Source organism: Stegastes partitus, unplaced genomic scaffold, assembly GCF_000690725.1.
Source record: "Stegastes partitus isolate 25-593 unplaced genomic scaffold, Stegastes_partitus-1.0.2 Scaffold441, whole genome shotgun sequence".
NCBI classification, from domain to species: domain Eukaryota; kingdom Metazoa; phylum Chordata; class Actinopteri; family Pomacentridae; genus Stegastes; species Stegastes partitus.
This window is the reverse complement of record NW_007578172.1, coordinates 459,801-478,142: the sequence shown is the minus strand read 5'-3', so window position 1 is coordinate 478,142 and position 18,342 is coordinate 459,801. Positions and strand designations below refer to the sequence as shown.

At 39.5% G+C, this 18,342-nt stretch overlaps 1 protein-coding gene across 1 annotated transcript; it reads left to right on the top strand.

Annotated features, from left to right (window-relative positions):
* The first annotated feature begins 3,221 nt into the window (after positions 1–3,221).
* LOC103360451 (glutamate decarboxylase-like protein 1) lies at positions 3,222–17,304 on the top strand. Its single transcript, XM_008286202.1, has 15 exons — positions 3,222–3,276; positions 3,816–4,006; positions 4,101–4,227; positions 6,040–6,130; positions 6,674–6,783; positions 7,138–7,253; positions 11,410–11,489; positions 11,648–11,702; positions 11,805–11,921; positions 12,014–12,078; positions 12,255–12,336; positions 15,278–15,477; positions 16,220–16,271; positions 16,418–16,507; positions 16,609–17,304. The coding sequence occupies exons 1-15, from the start codon at positions 3,258–3,260 to the stop codon at positions 16,780–16,782; spliced, it is 1,569 nt and encodes a 522-aa protein (XP_008284424.1). The 5' UTR covers positions 3,222–3,257; the 3' UTR covers positions 16,783–17,304.
* The last annotated feature ends 1,038 nt before the right edge of the window (positions 17,305–18,342 follow it).

Here is an 18,342-nt window from a genome sequence, read left to right as displayed (position 1 = left end):
TAATAAAGCTGCTGATATGAAGCCAGTCCTATAACCTGCATTAACCCGTGTTTCTTTGTCTCTACAGAGTTAGTTCAAATCTGTGCTATAAAGCCAAATCATTTGTGCTCAACTTTCACAACAGATAGGTAGAAATGGATTTTACTGGCCTGTGGCTATGAACGATCAGAAGGTGAAAGAACCGCATCATGTGGGATGGCATATGAACTTATTACAGTATTGCTCGATATTCTGAAAATCTGTCAGAACATACACTTTATAGTAGAGGACATGAATTGTGAGAAATGCTTTGATCAATAAGGAAATCCTGTTTTAGGTAAATTAGCTTCAGTCTTTTGGGCTGTTGTGTTCATTTCTAACCTTAATGGCTGCTGCAAACTATCGGATGTGGATTCTAAGCAATGGATTTTTCCACATGACAATGATATACAAATATTTCACATTTTGTTCTTGGTGTTCTTTAACAGCTTATGTCATGTTCATCACTTTAGCAGAATGATGAGTTCTGTAGCTGGAGGCCATTGAATAGATGGGCTACAAAACAGTATACGTGAAACATCCTGTTAAACCTGTTAAACAAACACACTGAAAGCCACCTTGTATCATAAGCAATGTCCTAGTGGTATATTCTCCTGATTCTTGAATGTGTCAGAACATTAAAAAGTGGCTTAGTATGGTATAGGTGCACTGCATTTATAGTGTAAATTCTATGATTATGCATCCAGTATAATACACACAGTGTGGTTATAACAGGAAACTTGCATGAACACTTTCACGATAAAACTTGTGGCTACCTTGGAGCAAACGCTTGCACATCTTTCAAACATGCACTCCTTTTCTTTAACTTGACAGCAACTGAACGTGCCAGCTTCACTGTACTTTTTCGTGAAAGTTGCAACAGACCTCAACATGACACAAGCCTGAACTGCATTCAGTCGCAATATCAAAAAGTTGTGTAAAACAGTTTTCACAGGGGATCTGTCCTATTTCATCATCAATATTGTTCAGAAAGGCATCACAGAAAGTGCCAGAGACACAGTGTACGTGCCAAAACACACAACACCTTTCCTATTGACTTTGCTCTGTAATTTCACATCCATTACAAACTGAGGCCTCCATAAAAATAAAATGTTAACTACGATAATGACAGAGACTCACAAATAATGAACGTAGTTTGGGTTTTGATTGGTCGATCTGAAGCTTAGTTTGTCTGCATTCAGCTGTTTGTAGGACTTCATGCCATGCCATGGCCGTGCCATGCATGTAGCAGCATCCATAGCAACCACGGTAGAAACGATCTCGCAAGACCTAAGAGAAAGTAGTACTGAATAAAATTACTAAAAGGCGTAATGTTTAGTATTTTCATTCAATATCGTTTGCTTAAGGTCCATTGGGAAGCCTTTTCGTTGTTGTTTCACTCCTAAATTATATAGTCACAGTCTAAATGCCTTCTATCGACCAGAAATTGCACCGTAATCCTGAGGATTTGAAACCTGCTGGAGGACTGGATTCCTGTTGCACTGGATCGGGAGTCTTCCTGTATCAGTGCTGCTGATCAGCAAAGTGAAGAGATATTAACAACCTACTCAACCTGCCAGGAGGCGGAGTAGCTAGTAAAGTAGCTTTAACCTATATCTTACATATGGTTGAAAATGTGCTTTGCTTTTGTAACATGGATTTATAAATAAAGTCTAGTTAGTTCATCTAGACCAGGGGTCGGCAACCCGCGGCTCTGGGGCCACATGTGGCTCTTTCCTTCCCTTTGCTGTGGCTCCTTGTGGCTTTGGAAAATAAATAATAAGTATTTTACTGTCAATGTATTCTATTTCAGTTGGTTAGTTTTTAAAATGTAATTCTAAATTTGAAGATTTTTGTGAATTTGTAACATTAAAATTAAACGTGTTTAATTTTTTGTCACTCAAAATATGCGTCACAACAACTGATGTGCGACACCTGCCGGCACGCACAGTGTTGCCAATTTGGCAGCGCTTTCTCGCTAAATGTGGCGACTTTCCAAATCCTCTTGACGACTTTATTTTTGTCAAAAGCAACTAGCAACCAATCTAGCGTGTATTCAGACAAGCAGGACAAAATATGTTAAAGCTGAAGTCCAATGAACGAAAAGGTTAAAAATGTACAAATACATCAGCTGTGACAGAATCGTAGCACATTTTGTATGTTATTTCAAAACACCAGAACAGGCTCCTCCTCCTCCACGTTCTCAAGTCGTCAATTCCCAAAGTTTAGGGAGATCTGTAACGTTCAATAAGAGCACCCTGGAAGTCAATTAATGACGAGACGGGTGTACCTGACACCTGAATATGTGACGCAGAGGGAGCCTAGCCAAGCCTCCATATATGACGAGTAAGGAGTGAGAACGTGTTGGTTTCCCCTGAGGTCCTGTGTTTGTTCTCTCTGTGGACGTCTCTGGCCAGGTCCCTGACCTGCAGCTGCTGGTCTCACCAACTCCCAAAATATTTCTATTCATATTTATTGTTCTGTTCTATTGTATGTTCTCTATCTGCTAACCTGCTAGCCCCATCGCCGCCCCCTCATCCCCACTCTCAACCAACTGGTCGAGGCAGATTTGGTTCCTTCCCACTGTTGCCAACCACTTGCTCAGAAGGAGTCCAAAGGCAGCTTTGGATTGTTGGGTTCTCTGTTTAAACTTGTGAGGTCTATACCTTACTATGCTACGTGTTGTGTGATGAATATGTTGTGCGCTATACAAATAAAATTGACTTGACTTGACTAGATCTGAGATTTTTTTTTTTGGGGGGGGGGAGCAGGGAGTTAAAATAGCTTAAACTGTATGGAGCTTGGTTGACTGCCAGTTAAGAATTTCTATATGTAGCTTTAGCCCAAAAACTGTATAGCCCTAGCTTTGACCCTCATGCATGATGGGTTGTCATCTTTGCCTTTTATTCCGAAAGAGAGATACAAAAGTAAAAATATAGAAATAAATTGAAAAACTTTGTCACAAATTGGTACAAAATGGCTGGCTGGAGACTTTAAACATACCATGTTTTGTGTAAGGCAGCAAGCCAGTAGTTTGAAGGGCTTGTTAGTGGAATTTTCTCACTCAGCACAAGCCTGTCTGATCATTGACGTGGAAACTTACTGGAAGTTGGCCAGCAACATGATGCAGCATTGTGATTACCGTAAAGCTCATTGGGAGGCAGTGACATGTAGCTATAAATACAGATGTCATACAGTGAGTGCACGTACAGCGACCAGCACAGACAGTGGCATTAAACATGGAGAGACACGTCAAAGGTAAGAATATAGCATTTTTTTTCTCTATTAGTTAGACTACTTAATATGTCTATTCTAGACGATTCAATCACTGAATCACTTGAAATAGTAGTAATATTAATAAATAAATGATTAATTCAAAATTAATAAATAAATAATTTTGAGTAAAAATGAAACTGCTTTTTGATAACATTGCTGCTGCAAAATCTAGTGTCTTATAGATAATAAAAACAGGTTCTGACAGAGCTGAATGAGGAACTATATAAATGTGAAAAAGCAGAAAGTATCAGGAGAAGAATTAATGACTGAGTCAACATGCTGTTGTCACAAGGAAACCACATAACTGGCTAATGTGGCACAGACGTTTTGAGGAAACAAACTGTTACCCCTCTTTCTGCACACAGCCCTATTGTATTGCATTATAGAGTACAAAGAAGGCTTATGTTGGGGTAATTCAGGACATGATCTACCTTGACTCAACTTTTCATAGAATATAGAACTTTTTTTGTAAAGCCATTGATGTCTGAACTCAAATGATAACATTTGTCTTTATTGAGAAGACAGTCCCAGTGAAGGCCAGAGCCCTGTGACCGACCCTGGACATCCAGTGAAATGTTCTCCAGTTGTGATTGATGATGTTTCCCTGAATGGTCCCACTCTGAACGTACTCGCAGCAGAAGAATTTATTCACCAGTCCATGGACATCATCATAGAAGATGCAGTGAAAAAAGCATCTGATGTCAGAGAAAAGGTAGGAATGTAATTATTTATTCTTCTTTGTTATGTAACTATATGACATTAGATTCTGCTACGGCTGACTGTGACAGCTACATTTTGTTGCGTAGGTTTGTGAGTGGCACTCCCCCGAGCAGCTGAAGGAGCTGCTGGACCTTGAGCTGAGAGACGGAGGAGAGTCTGACTCCAAGATTCTGCAGCGCTGCAAAGACACCATCAGATACAGTGTCAAGACCAGTAAGTTTTCTAACTTTAATGGACTGAGATCAAAACACAGAGGCACAGATTTAACAAAGCAGCTTGCTTAACGATTCCGTTGTTCTTGAAGTAGTGTGAAGAAGCTTTCAATGAACTCTGACACAGTCATTTATAGTGTGTATTAAATACTTAATCCTTCATCCTTACCTAAAAGACAATGGGTACATCTTTGTAGTCAGTCTTCACCTTCTGGTAGTTTGCAGGTATTTTATGTCTCTTTAGCTTGTCTCTTTGCAGGCTAATTTGCATAGTCACTATGAGTCCCTTTGCTTTTTGTTGTCTCTTTGTAATTGCTTATAGTCTCTTTGCGCTGGATTTGCAATGTCGATTTGCAGATTCAGTCAGAGAATCTCTGCCTCATTCAGTTTATGTTGCATTTTTTTTCTAAAAATTTTACATTTCTTTGTAGTTATTTTGAGGATTCTAGTGGTAATTCACATTTTTGCATCTCTCTGGAGTTGTTTTGTGTCTCTTTGTGGTTGATATGCTTCTCTTTGTAGTTGGTTTCATTTCTTTGTTGCCATTTTGAGTGTTGTGGTTGTTGACCAGGAACAGGCCCAAGGCCTGGGGGTCTAGTGGCCCTTTCGAAAGAAGAAATGGTAATTTTACAAATAAAAAGTCATAAGTAATAAAACACATTCTTGTCTATGTACATGTAGGGGTTTTGCTACCTGGTTAGGCGGCTGTACTCTGAAGCCAGTCTGACATAGCCACGACTTTCTTTGTGTAAAAAAATAAAACCCCAGTCAGAGATAATGGAGATCACAAAGGTATCTGTCAACTTTCTTTGTTAACTGAGGCTTTGCAGGTTCACATGAAAGGGGTCATTTAACATGTCATGTGACTCTTGTTTCACACAGTCTACAGGTTGTTTTAATGGTGCACTACACAAATTAAAAAATTTCTGATGATAAAAAGCGCAAATGGACAAAAAAAAGAAAGGATATGCTTCTTACCTGAACATAACCTGCTCAGGACCAGGTTAGCACCACAGTGTAAGTTACCATGGTGATCTAGCAGGTTAAAAGTGATCCACTTTTGTGACAACCTGTTCAAAACCAAAAATTAGCCAGAGATAGGGAGGCATCAGGCAAATACTCGAAACAGTGAAGCAGCCATAGTCAAGAAAAGGCAATGCATACAAACAAGCAGGGTACAAAGGACGATCCACGATCCACGGTCCAAGATCCACAATCTGACAAACAACAATGCAGACTGACTAGAAAAATACTGACAAGTAAATGAGCAAAGAAACATCCTCTCATCCCCAATCTCACCCAACCTGTCAAGGCAGATGGCCTCCTTCCCTAAGCCTGGTTCTGCCGGAGGTTTTTTTCCCCTCCTCTGGGGGATTTGGTTCCTTCCCATGTTGCCAACCACTTGCTCAGAGGGAGTCCAAAGGCAACTGTGGATTGTTGGGTTCTCTGTTTAAATTTGTAAGGTCTATACCTTACTATGTTAAGCACTGTGTGATGACATATGTTGTAAACTGCGTCATACAAATAAGCTTGACTTGACTTGCGTGACAGAATGAGCAAGCTGACAACTGAGGGTTGTGTGTGGGAGAAGTAGGAGGAAGGAGATGGTAAAGAGTTTTACTACATTTAAAAAAAAACCTGCCAAGAAAACAGGAGTAGACACAAATTTGTGTTGTATAATTGTCACTTTTGACTGAAAAAAAAAAACGTACATCCAAACACATGCATCTATAGGGAGTTTGCATTAGTAACATTGCAACGTAACATCGATTTAGCTGTTACCTGTTCTAATTCTGTTTTGTGCTATTTCTAGCCCATCCTCGTTTCTTCAACCAGCTGTATGCTGGGATGGAGCCTTACTCGATGGTGGCAAGCTTCATTGCTGAAGCCCTCAAACCCAGTCTGTGAGTCACCCTTCCTACTGTAATAGCTAAATGTCAGTGTAGAAATCCTACAGGATGTAAACTCATGGTGTTGTCATGGTTGAAGTATTATGTAAACTCGTGCATTACCCCTAAAAGTGTAATTGTCACTTGAATACCTTAAGTATAAAACATTTCCTACAGTTTGCAACAGATAAGATGGACTTGCGTAGGTGATGATGTTGCATTACCTCTTACTTTTGGCAATAACAGTGCTCTCTGTGAGAATTGCAATCATTTCTAGCTTGTGCCTGGCAAACTTTTCCTTTTTTTTAATTTAAAATGGGAAATTAAGGCAACTTGAAGGCTTTGATAACATTTCAGGTATAAATGTTGTGTTTACCAAAACTTTTGTGTAAAGGTTGCAAATACTCATTTTGGAAGGTTTTAAATACATATTTTAAAATATTGTTTAGCTCTGTCCTAACTATTAATTTAATAACTGATTCATATTTTATTTCTAATTATACTCAATAATGTAACACATGACTTTGAAAAAGAGCATCAATATATCTGTTCCACCAGATACACATATGAGGTGGCTCCAGTCTTCACCCTGATGGAGGATGCTGTGCTGAGGAAGATGATGAAGTTAATCGGCTGGGAGGAAGGAGGAGAGGGAATTTTCAATGCAGGTACAATCACCGACAGATACTGGTGTTTATTCTTCTGCTGCTAGGACAAGAGAAAATCACTTCCCTGATTGCAAAATGTGGCCCACACACTGGCGTAGAGTGATGACCCATGGGGGGTCCACTCATGGCAGCCAATCGTCGACCACATGCAGGTCTCTAATCAGGCGGGGGCCGCCCATGTATCATCATTCCATGTTGTATAATGGAAGCCAGAGTAATTTTTGCTGTCTGGGATTTTCCTACCTACGACCACGTGTTGCAGGTAGTGTGTGTGGAATCAAGGGCAAATCAGTGATAATGTTGTACCTTAATATCTTTGTCTTAACTCCATCCTGTATGCTGCTTTCCGTTTAGGTGGCTCTATGTCCAACATGTACGCCGTGAACTTAGCGAGATACAATCACTGTCCTGACATTAAAGAGCTCGGCCTCTCTGCTGCACCACGACTGGTCATGTTCACTTCACAGGAGGTAGGTTTGATAAGGGTATAAGGTGCTCACTAAATGCCACCCCAAAAGATACTTGTGGCTGGATTTTTGTAGTGAGTCTAGACCTGAGAACATATTTCCAGGGATCACATTTTCCTTATTCCTATGCTAAATATACACCTCTGCCTGAATGAAATTCTTGGCATAAATTAGCTGTGTTCGAATTTCCCTCCATCTTTATTCTTACCCTCTTAATAAACAGAACATTCTTTTCTATTGTGTTTTTCACAGAAATGTATGCTACAGTTTCAGTCACAAGGTAGTTTATGTTGCTTCACACAGATCATATAAAAGTAATAAAAAGAAACAAAAAAAGAATAAAACTAGAATGAAAAAATAAACTAAAATGCACATAATGTTAATTAAAAGCAAACAGACAAGTTTTTCGCTTTGATTGGAAAGTAGCTTTATCTTGAGTCTTAATTTGCTCCAAATGTGAGCTGCATTGAAGCTAAAGGTGGCTTCACCACGTCTAGAGGAAGAACCAGCAGGCCAGACCCAGCTGACCTGAGAGTTCTGGAAAGTTCATGTAATCGAGCATAGCTAACATTTAAGTTGGGCCAAAGCCTTCAGTGATTTATGAACAAGTAATAATGTTTTAAATTCTGTGTCAGGCTGGTAACATGTTGCAGGCCCTTATAACGTGAGTAACAGTAGCCGACTCTACGAGGTATAAAGGTATGCTTGAATTTCTCTTAAAATGAAGGATTCTTCTGGTATAGTTGAAGCTGGGACAGACAGTGATTGTCTTTAGCATCACTGTGCAAAAATTCTGTACTAACCTTTCAGCATTTTAGTTAAACTGATGTGACAGGAAACTTGACTCCTGCACCTTCTCTTGGCTTAGTTTTCATTCTTTATGATGGGGGATTTTAGCCAATCACAAGTCTTTTCGCTGATCAGATTGGACAAAATCCACAGTCAGAACAGGATATGGTGGCACAATGGGTTAGAAGAAGGGCTTTCATTCCAGAGAGTGGGGTTTAAATCCTGGGAAAAGCCACAAATAGTCTTGACTTTTAGTTTGACTTTGATTTTTGTGTGTTTGAAGCACATGCTTGTCTGGTGGGAGGACCTAACAACAGAAAGAAGATGAGCTGAGGACAATGCTGTGTATTTTCAAACTCTAATTTCATTTTTCTATTTTCATTCTTTTCTAAATTTCTGCTTACTGCAGCTTTAAGGTGGTGGAAGGCTGATCTGAATTTAATGTGGTTACTGGAATTTATTTTCTGACTTTACTTTTGTTTCTTAACTATAGATTGTCAAGATAGACATATATTAGAAAGCACTGATATACAACTAAGAACTTAAGGGCAGAATATCAAGGCAGCTTGTGAATGTTTTCAGGAGAAAGACAATTTCCTAAAGAGTTTGAGGTTTAAAGGAATCAAATGAGTCATCTTTACCATCTTTGCTGAATGTTGAGGCATAATATTGTGATCCAGTGAGGTAGAACTAATAGTTTTCCTTATAGATTTTTGCAGTAATAGTAAAAAAAGAAACGTCTTTGACAGGCTCGGCAGAAACGAGTTCTGCAGATACTGGTATTTGTGAAGTGGCAAACTTGTCCACACCATCATATAGTGTGTGTGCATTATTATTGTAATTGTTCATTAAGAAATTAATTAAGAAAAAACCATTGTCTTCAACTTTTCAGTCTACCATTGTAAATGTGATGACTCTCTCTGCAGAGCTTACACTCATTTTGGAGGTTTATTTTTTTCCATTTATGTTCTGCTGTTCTTCATGCTTTTTTTGTTTGGCATTTTGACTAGAAAGATGTTCAAAAGATGTACGAGTATCTTGTTGCACTCAATAAAACAGTAAATTTACTTCCTCTCTTTTCGGCTCTGACTGCATTGACAAAATTAAAATTACAGGGAGCTGTCTCATAAAAGAACTGTAGTACTGCTGTTTTGGTCCCACGATGTCTCGGCTAAAAACATCAAACCCATTTATAATCTGTGAAAAAGTCACTAATCAAAAATGATTTGCCTGCGAGGGATCTGACATTTAGCAGCACCAGGTGCTGTGTTTGAACAAAGCTCAGAAGCAGAAAAATTAAACTTGATACAAGCGCAGGCTGAGCTGCACACAATTTCTATCCTGCAATTCTTATAAAAACAGGAATTCGGGAAGGCATTGACAGGATAACATCATCGCCACTGGATCCGAGTCCTATATTTGAACTGTTAAGGAATGACGTCTCCATGGTGACAGGGATGGGTCTTACTTTGTGCCTGTTTTTTATCAGTGCAGCTGGCAGCACTGACTGTGCCCAGTTCAGCCGGTGCAGATTGAGATGGACGGGTGGTGGCTGTCCTTTGTTTTTCTCTCAGATGATGGCTGGCACTGAGAGCAGACTGGGCTAGAGCGAGAGGAAGGGGTGTACAACATAATGAAAACTGAAGGGACGTGGGGAAGGGGACGTGTTTGTAAGCTGCATGTCTGATTCACCAGAGGTAGACTGTGGGATACATGCCTGCCATTGGCTGTGGGTTTAATGCAGCTTTCTCCTCCCCGTTATCTATCTACATGGCGCTGTTTTCAGAATCCCTTTCACTATGAGAAACAACAACAATAACTTTTGATGAAGTTGGATCATGTAGTAAGGCAGCCCTGCTTTTTTTTCTGTTCACTTACCCATTTTACTGACAGGGCTTGCCTTTCTCCAAGCTAATGTTCTGCTAAGGCAGCTCCCCCATATCTATTTTGAGGGGACGGCATTTCTTAGCACCACCCAAGACCACAGCGATTAGTTTAAAGAAATGCAAACACATTTTTCTTGTGTAACAGAATGATAATGAGGTGCAGTCAGACTATTCAACACGTTGCTTTGTCAGCGCTAGAGGATGGTCTGGCTATGTGAGACTTGCTGCCAGCATGGATCAGCGCTTCCAGTCTGACAGTGAAGCCCAGCTGAACAGATGAGAGAGGGATCCACATGAATGTTATCAACCAGAGATGATTTGTCCTCTTTGCCTCAGAGAATATTGGTTAGATTTTCTGGAACGTCCGAAGGAAGGGGAACATGTGACACAAGATTATCTATAAATGTCTTCATTCCATGAAGGCCACCAGCACTGCTTAATTTGTTTGGTGTTGCAACTTTTGGAAAGCCATGTATTCAGTTCCAGTAGTCCGCTGTTGGTAGCAGGCCACAAACAAATGGCTGTACTCTTTGAACTCTAGCAGTTCGATGTGGATATCAAAGACAAACTGAGTAACATTCTGATTTTATAGATAGCAAGGCAGAGCCATTTTTAGGTATGTTGTTTTCTACCGCATCAGGAAGGCAGCAGGTAATAATCCTTGTATGACTCACACGTCTGATGACACAGCCTTACCATTACTGCCACAGGTTCATCATTTCATCTCTTCTTCCATCTGATTTGTGAATCTTTCTGGGTCCTAACAGTTCTAATTCTGCTCCAGCTGCTCCTGTCGCATCACGACTACATGCACTTATCATTTTTAAAGCTGTTGGTCACGGGTGCAGGTTCTGTAGCATGTAGGTTGTTTGTGATTTGTTTTTGCTTACATGACTTTTTTCTCCACTTAACCAGAGCTACAGTGATCTGAGCCATTTCTGCCGTTATATTGCAAAGTGAAAATCCACTTTTGCCTTTCAGTTTTGCTCCTGGATATTTCCAGAGACATGAACACCTATTCTTCCCACTTATCTGGCTTAAGCCAAATTTAGGAAAAGTGAAAGTATCCTCCAGTCTTTGCTGCCCATTGCAGTTATGAGCAATATGGCTCCTTAGGGTGTACTGGAAAAGTATCATGATGTTCACTGCTCTTCAAAAGTGCAGAAATTTTAGTTTGTAGTCCAGCAGTTTATGGTATTCTGTGTATTTTTCAGACACATGTTGTCAGATCAAAGTGCATCCTTTCTCAAAAAGTTTTTTGTACCTTTCAGAAGGCACAAAGGTAGTGTTACCAAGTGATCATTTGAAACACAAAAACCAGTGAGAGACATCTCATGAGGGATTCAGCTTACAAATGTTCCACCCCTGGCTTCTTTAAACAGTGATTCATATGGTGAAGCAGAAATCAGATCTGCATTGTATAATTATGTATTGTGCCTGTGTTAAAAGAAATTACTCTTTAAAAAAAAAAAAATCTCTTTCAGTGTCATTACTCCATTGCCAAAGCAGCAGCTTTACTGGGAATTGGAACAAAGAACGTCTATGTGGTGCCATCTGATAACAGGTAAGGTACCTCACATATACGTTCTATTCCTACCTGATATTCTGGTTATTTTCCAAGACATTCGAGTAAAAGTGTAAAAATTTGATTCAGGCAATGAATAGATTTGGTTTGTGATTTTATCCCAAACTGACTAATGAATAATTGTGTGTGTCTGTCAGAGGAAAGATGATTCCTTCTGCTCTGGAGGACAAAATAAAGATGGCTAAAAGTGAGGTGAGGAAGCTGGATTACTTGTCATTAGTTTGTTTGAAGGGCTTTTAAAGCGGAAATGTAACAGAAATATAGAGTAACATGTTCTTGTGTGTGTGTGCTCAGGGTGCAGCTCCTTTCATGGTAAACGCCACAGCGGGGACCACAGTGCTTGGAGCTTTTGATCCCATCGAGGAAATTGCAGACATCTGTGAGAAGCACAACCTGTGGCTGCATGTGGACGTGAGCTCAGCAATTAATTAGTTCCTTCATTCCCTGTAGCTACGTCTGGCCATCGGTGTTCATCATCATTATGTTCTCTTTTGTTTCTTCAGGCATGTTGGGGAGGAGCAGCTCTCATGTCTAAAAAGCACAGGCACTTGTTGAAGGGCATCCACAGGTAAATGGTGTCATCAGTCTACAGCAACATTTCTGATAGAGATCATTTCATTGCTCTGCATTAGTACCTGAACTGTCAAGAAAGCATTGCTACATCTTGGTGACGTGAAATTCCAGATGCTTCATGTGATAACACACTGACGGTAACCTTGTTTTTTCCTGTTTGCTTCTGATAAGAGCTGACTCTGTGGCCTGGAACCCTCATAAGATGCTGATGGCATGTCTGCAATGTTCTGCTTTCCTGGTCAGAGACAAAACAGTAAGACAAGCTTTTTCTAAATTATTATTTTATTTTTCTTTAGGCTCTATAGTGCCCTAAAATGAGGCTACACCTTTGCAGTTTGTGTTCCGTTTCATTTGTTGTCAGAAGAAGAAATGATGCATTACAATCAGCAAACATGTGTGTGTCATTGTTTACAAGGTGTAGCATACACAAGTAAGCGAGAAAGAGAATTGGAAAGCAAATACCAATTTATGGTTATGTAACATTACAATTCTATCTTTTGAATACTTGCTCCATTTTTCATTCATGTGTGTATTTCCTGTTCTTTTGTGATGTTCAGTAGATTTCTATGGAGTTGCTAGGAATGTAGAAGTTGTCATTCTAGTTTGTTTCATCACTGTATTAGGTACATTGTCATTGAACTACAAACTTCAGTGTTGCATTAAAACACATACATTAGAACTTGTGTCAAGTGTGGCTAACGTTTCGTAGGTAAGGACAAATATAAAGACTGTGCATGAAAACTATCAATCTGTCTCATTTGTCTTTCCATGTCTTATGTGAGATTTAAGAAAAAAGCATTTCATGTGACATATTGGGCATGTCACCGTCACTATCTTGGTCTTTTAAAACCAGATATTACAATTAAGGAGCAGAGCTGACTGACGACTCAAGGATGCTATGGTAGCAACCTGTTAATCAAGGTGTCCTTACCCTCCTTTATTGTTGTTTTTACTTTAAATGGGAGCATTATTTCCTAAATGAGCACCATACTGTATTGAAGGAGACTTGAAACTAGAGACTAAGACCATAAAATCAATCAGAACATTTTTATCACGGTAACAGATGAAGCGAGAAACAGACTTATAGAATTCTTTTTGCAGCCAGAGATGTTGCCCCCTACTGGTCATTAAAAAAACGATTGGTTTCAGGCACTTCTGTGTTAGCTTTGCTTGACAGACCCAGAGTCTACTTTATGTTCAGCTTTTACATACAGTCTATGGCCACATTTGCATTAGAGCAGTAAAAAGCATGGGACTGTTATGTAAATCATGTTTTGAGTCAGATATGGCTCGGAGTCAGCTGCAATTTGGGTTTTAAGATCAGCGATTTGGAGTTTCTTGATGAATTGCACCTTGGGAGTCATAGTTAGAGTTGGAGTTACCCTTTGAAAATGTTACGTACACAAGATCGTACCTTCTTACCACACATTGTACAACACAGTTAATCATTTTGACTGATGAATCAACTGGAACAATTTCATGACCATCCAAGTCATACAAGTGTTCCATCTGCAATATGAAGCCCATTTCAGATATGCACTCCGAGCACCTGGTCACTTCTCTGTAACAGTTGTGACAGCAGTCTTAGTGGGTTTGACCTATTAATATTAACATATCACTTTCATGATGGGATAAAGCTGAACTGCAATAACTGCTAGGCATGCACAAATTACACACTTCAAATTGTGTGAAGCAGTTTGGGGAAGGCTTTTCCTACATTTCAGCACTAATACCAGACAAAAAACATCCCTATGTCACAATTTGTGCACCAAAGTTCCCATGTATTAGCTACAAACCAAAATGTGTTTAAAACCAAAACTTTACTGTAAATGTAGTTTGTTGTTTCCAGCTGTTTGTAGCAGTCTTTCCTCTGAGTTATTTAATACCTACAGCATCAGACTGCAACAGGATCCATATGTGTCTCTCCTAATTGAGACATTTACACATGTGGCACTTCAGCAGTAACTTCATTAATTAATTATACATACAAATTATCTCCAAGATGGAGGGAAGGATCATTCTAGGTGAAGATTTAATAGCAAGTCACACTGTGCACTTTTTTTTTTAAACCTCACACAGGTGAACTGTCATACACAAGGCCATACACAAGCACACATGGACAGAACTTTCAGTGCTTTGGAAATCCCAAATGAACTAGATCGTTAGTTGTTTGGCTGGTTTGACAAGCTAGCTACTAGTTTAGATGTAGCTCTTTCTTGATTGATGCATTATTAGGTGATATACATCACTTGATGTACTGTCCAATCTTGTGTCCATGACCACTATTGCACATACACTGTGGCTCTCTCTGTCACAGTCATGGGCATGTCTGAATGAAGCCATTATCAAGTTGAGGCCTGAGTGTGGATAAAATTCCAGTCTAACCTGTATGTGTGAATGTAGACAGTGTAGCTTTGGCAGTAAAAAAAGGGGAAGTGTGTTTTTTTTTAACTCTTCAGCTGGATGGAAATCAGTGAGCCTCAACCTGTTACTGGTTTTAGACCTGACTGTGTAGTTCACTACAGTCCAGTTTTCTTGTTGTCTCACATTCGCAAAAGATGAGCTGACAGAAGAATTTGGTTTGTTTGAGACTTGGAGAAATAGAGATTTGTAAGATTGTGAGTGGCAGCAGACAACTGTGCAGCTGACATATTCTGTAAAATGCATCCTGCAAAATATCATGTTACCTTGTAACAACCACAGCTTTACAGGAAGAGTTGGACATTTTGGACATACACATGGCTTCTTGCTAAAAGTTAGATGAGAAGATGGATGCACCTCCTATATTTGTATGCTATACAGTATGTGAAGCTACATACAACAGTTGGTTTGCTCAGCTTAGAATAAAAAGTGTAAACAGCTAGCCAATGTCACAGAATGTGCTCTGCCAATCCTTCTGAAGTTCATTTACTGACACATTCATATTTAACGGACAATGTCAATCTGGCAATCTGCAAATACTGGCCCTGGGTCAGCAGCCTTATAACCTCATAGTTCCCCATAAAGGCAGAGAATGCCCAGTTTTGCATTTGCTTCTTGTGCATGCACACATTCTTTTTGGCCACAAACACCCTTCTAAGCACTTTTACAATGTCTTTTTGAAACTAATTAAAGTGTCTTGTAAACTAGGTCTGTTTATTCCTGAGCCTTTCCCGGTGTGTGTATAAACCATCCTTGCCATTGTGTTTCCTCAGAGTCTCCTCCAGCGCTGCCACTCAAACCGGGCCTCCTACCTGTTCCAGCAGGATAAGTTCTATGACATCAGTTATGACACGGGGGACAAGTCGCTCCAGTGCAGCAGGAAGCCGGATGCCTTCAAGTTCTGGCTCATGTGGAAGGCTTTGGGAACTAGTCAGCTGGAGCAGAGGGTGGACAGAGCGCTCGCCATGGCCAGGTCAGTCTGAGGAAAGACCGGCATTGTAAGGCTGCAGATAACCTTCAGCAATAACGTGGCACGCTCAGTTAAATCAGGTTAGCACAGAAGACCTGATGCAGTGGTCTGCCATACCACTGAACCATAGTTCATGCAAACTGCAGATAAAGACAAAGTCATTGAAAAAAAAAAGAAAAACCCAAAAGAGTTATATGTTTGATTGCATGAAGATAGAAGCTGCGTTTAGCTGCACAGAAGTCCAGTTATTATGTTATTATTGGGAAATCGAGATCAGTTCTCAACACACATGCAGACTGAGTAAGTCAGACCACAGTTAATTAAACTGTATTAAATAATCTATAAGGTGCAGATTGATGCACAAGTCATTATTTTTGCTTTGATTTAAAGGAGTCAGTTGGTGCACAGTGCCCTCTAGTGGTTATTTGAAGCTAAATGTACTTTTATCAATTTTATTTGAAAAAAAAAACAAAACATGTAAAAGCTATTTATGATTGATATTTTTTCCTAAACAGGTCATACTTAAAATTATGAACAATCATGTAAATATGATAACATCTGTGCATTTGTCTCAACTCATTTCACTACTCCACTTATTATAGGCTTTTAAAACACTTTGAATGGCAACATCCTGCAATAGAAGTGCTATGCTAATGAATTTTTGTTGCCAGAATCTTTCACCTGCAAGTCACACAGTAATCTTTCTTGATTCTGAAGCTAAACGTTTTTTTTGTTTTTTTTGCAGGTATCTTGCACAAGAGATCAAGAAAAGAAAAGGATTCCGTTTGTTGATGGAAGTAAGTTGATCTGTAGCTACACACTACATCACTGCATTCACATCATCACGCTTTTTTCATGGTGAAGCTGTAAAATATTAAAAAGGTGAATTTCAATTCAGTTTTAATATATTTATGGGATTGGTTTGTTTTTTGTTTCTCTACAGCCCGAATATGCAAATGTTTGCTTCTGGTACATTCCACCAAGTCTGAGGAACCTTCCAGATGGCCCTGAGCTCTACCAGAAGCTCCACACTGTAAGAAACTTATTACTAAAGAGAAATATCTTCATGTCTAACTCCATATCTTTTTGTGTCAGTATCGTCAGTCATTGCAATGAATCCTCCCCATCCTGCAGGTGGCCCCAGTGGTTAAAGAACGCATGATGAAAACAGGCAGCATGATGGTGGGGTATCAGCCCCATGGAGACAAAGCCAACTTCTTCAGAATGATCATCATCAGCCCTCAGGTCAGCAGGCAGGACATGGACTTTGTCCTGGATGAGATACACAATCTGGGGAAGGACTTGTGATGAATGACCAGTGTCTCTCACCAACTTTACTCATCTGTCAGGGACAGACTTGTGGGCAGCCAGAGTATTTGTCATGCATTCTTTCTTGTCTGCTTATTCAGCAGTTTTTGGGAAAAAGGGCCTCACACTGGCATCAGCTGGGATTTACAGCTTGTACTTAATGTTCTCTCACTTCCTTTCTCGTAATCACCTCTCAACTGAAATCTACTTTAAAAATGTCACACAGTTTTCACACAATTTATTGAAGACAAGACAATGTTTGCCTGTGGTTTTGTTGTAACACAGACACTATGGTTTAAAATACTTTTCGATTATTTGATCTGTGTAGATGCAGAAAGGTGTGAAAGTAAATTTTGTGTGTATTCATTTCTACATTTTAGTCATGAATCATGTATCGAGCAGACTGTCTTGTGCAACTATTTTCTGTGATTTTCACCTTTTGTTATTTGAAGAAAACGTTTCACTGTGAATAGTCTTTTATATGTCGGATATAAATAAAAACAAACAACCTAACAAAAAAAATTTATTGAGTCTGGTCTTGGCTGTGCTTATAAGTGTCCATATGTTTTATTCAAGGCACATTAGTCATCAGGTAGGACATTAGTCATCAGCATTTAAATGAGGTATTCTGCGGCTATTTATTTCGTTTGCAGAGCAGTAGCTTACACAACCTATCTGAGGGCTGGAAAACTGAGCTGGGATGTTTTACTAAAAGCCAGCAGGTCGACAAAGGCTTTGTAGAATAAGCTGGGCAGCATCTTAAAAGCCTCAGCATGCATTTGTATTTGTAGCTAAGTGAGTTTATCTTGCAAGTTTCAATGACCTGAAAAACGTTTAACCCTGTGGGAGCACACAACAGAGTGTGCAGCAGGGCAGACAAGTGGCTAAAGACACAACAAGTGAAATGACCCTAGACTACTTTGTACAGAACATACTAGCTTGTGGTCTTTTTTGATCAGATGCTGGTGGCAGCTTTAGACATCTACAGAATACTGTAGCGTCTTTCAGCTCATTGTGTTGGTTTTCTGGTGTGCAATTTAACTGTTTTGAATAAATGACTGCTGTCATCAGTGTACATTTCTAGCATCTGCGGGTGTTTTTTTCTTTTCTTTCTTTCTTTTTTTTTTTTTTTAAACAACAGCAGTAAAAACCTTCACTGTACACCACCTGCCCAGCACTAAAACAGCAGACAGATACAATGAGAGACCAACTGGTGAACAAAGTGGAGTACAAAGCAGCTGAAAAGCCAGATATTCCCTTAGGAGTTAGTGGAGCCCAAAACCAGAGCGAAAAGATGGAGTAAATATGGGACTTGGACAGGAATGGAGCTGAATGCTAACATTGCTCTGGGTAATGTCTGCTAATACCTTTGCTGTAGCAGTTTCATAACATCATAATATCCCATAGTTACCATAGCAGCCAAACCCACATGACACACAGGCAATGTAATGAATACCAAAAAGAAAGTAATGATGATAATTGAGTGTGTATGAAGTTTGCAAAAAACCCCACAAAAAAAACATGCATATGTCAAAAGATAAACACATACATTTGGAAAAA

Coding starts and splice junctions, on each gene's coding strand:
- LOC103360451 (XM_008286202.1), top strand. Junction 6,784..7,137: donor AGAGGGAATTTTCAATGCAG/GTACAATCACCG, acceptor CTTTCCGTTTAG/GTGGCTCTATGTCCAACATG. Junction 11,922..12,013: donor ACCTGTGGCTGCATGTGGAC/GTGAGCTCAGCA, acceptor TTGTTTCTTCAG/GCATGTTGGGGAGGAGCAGC.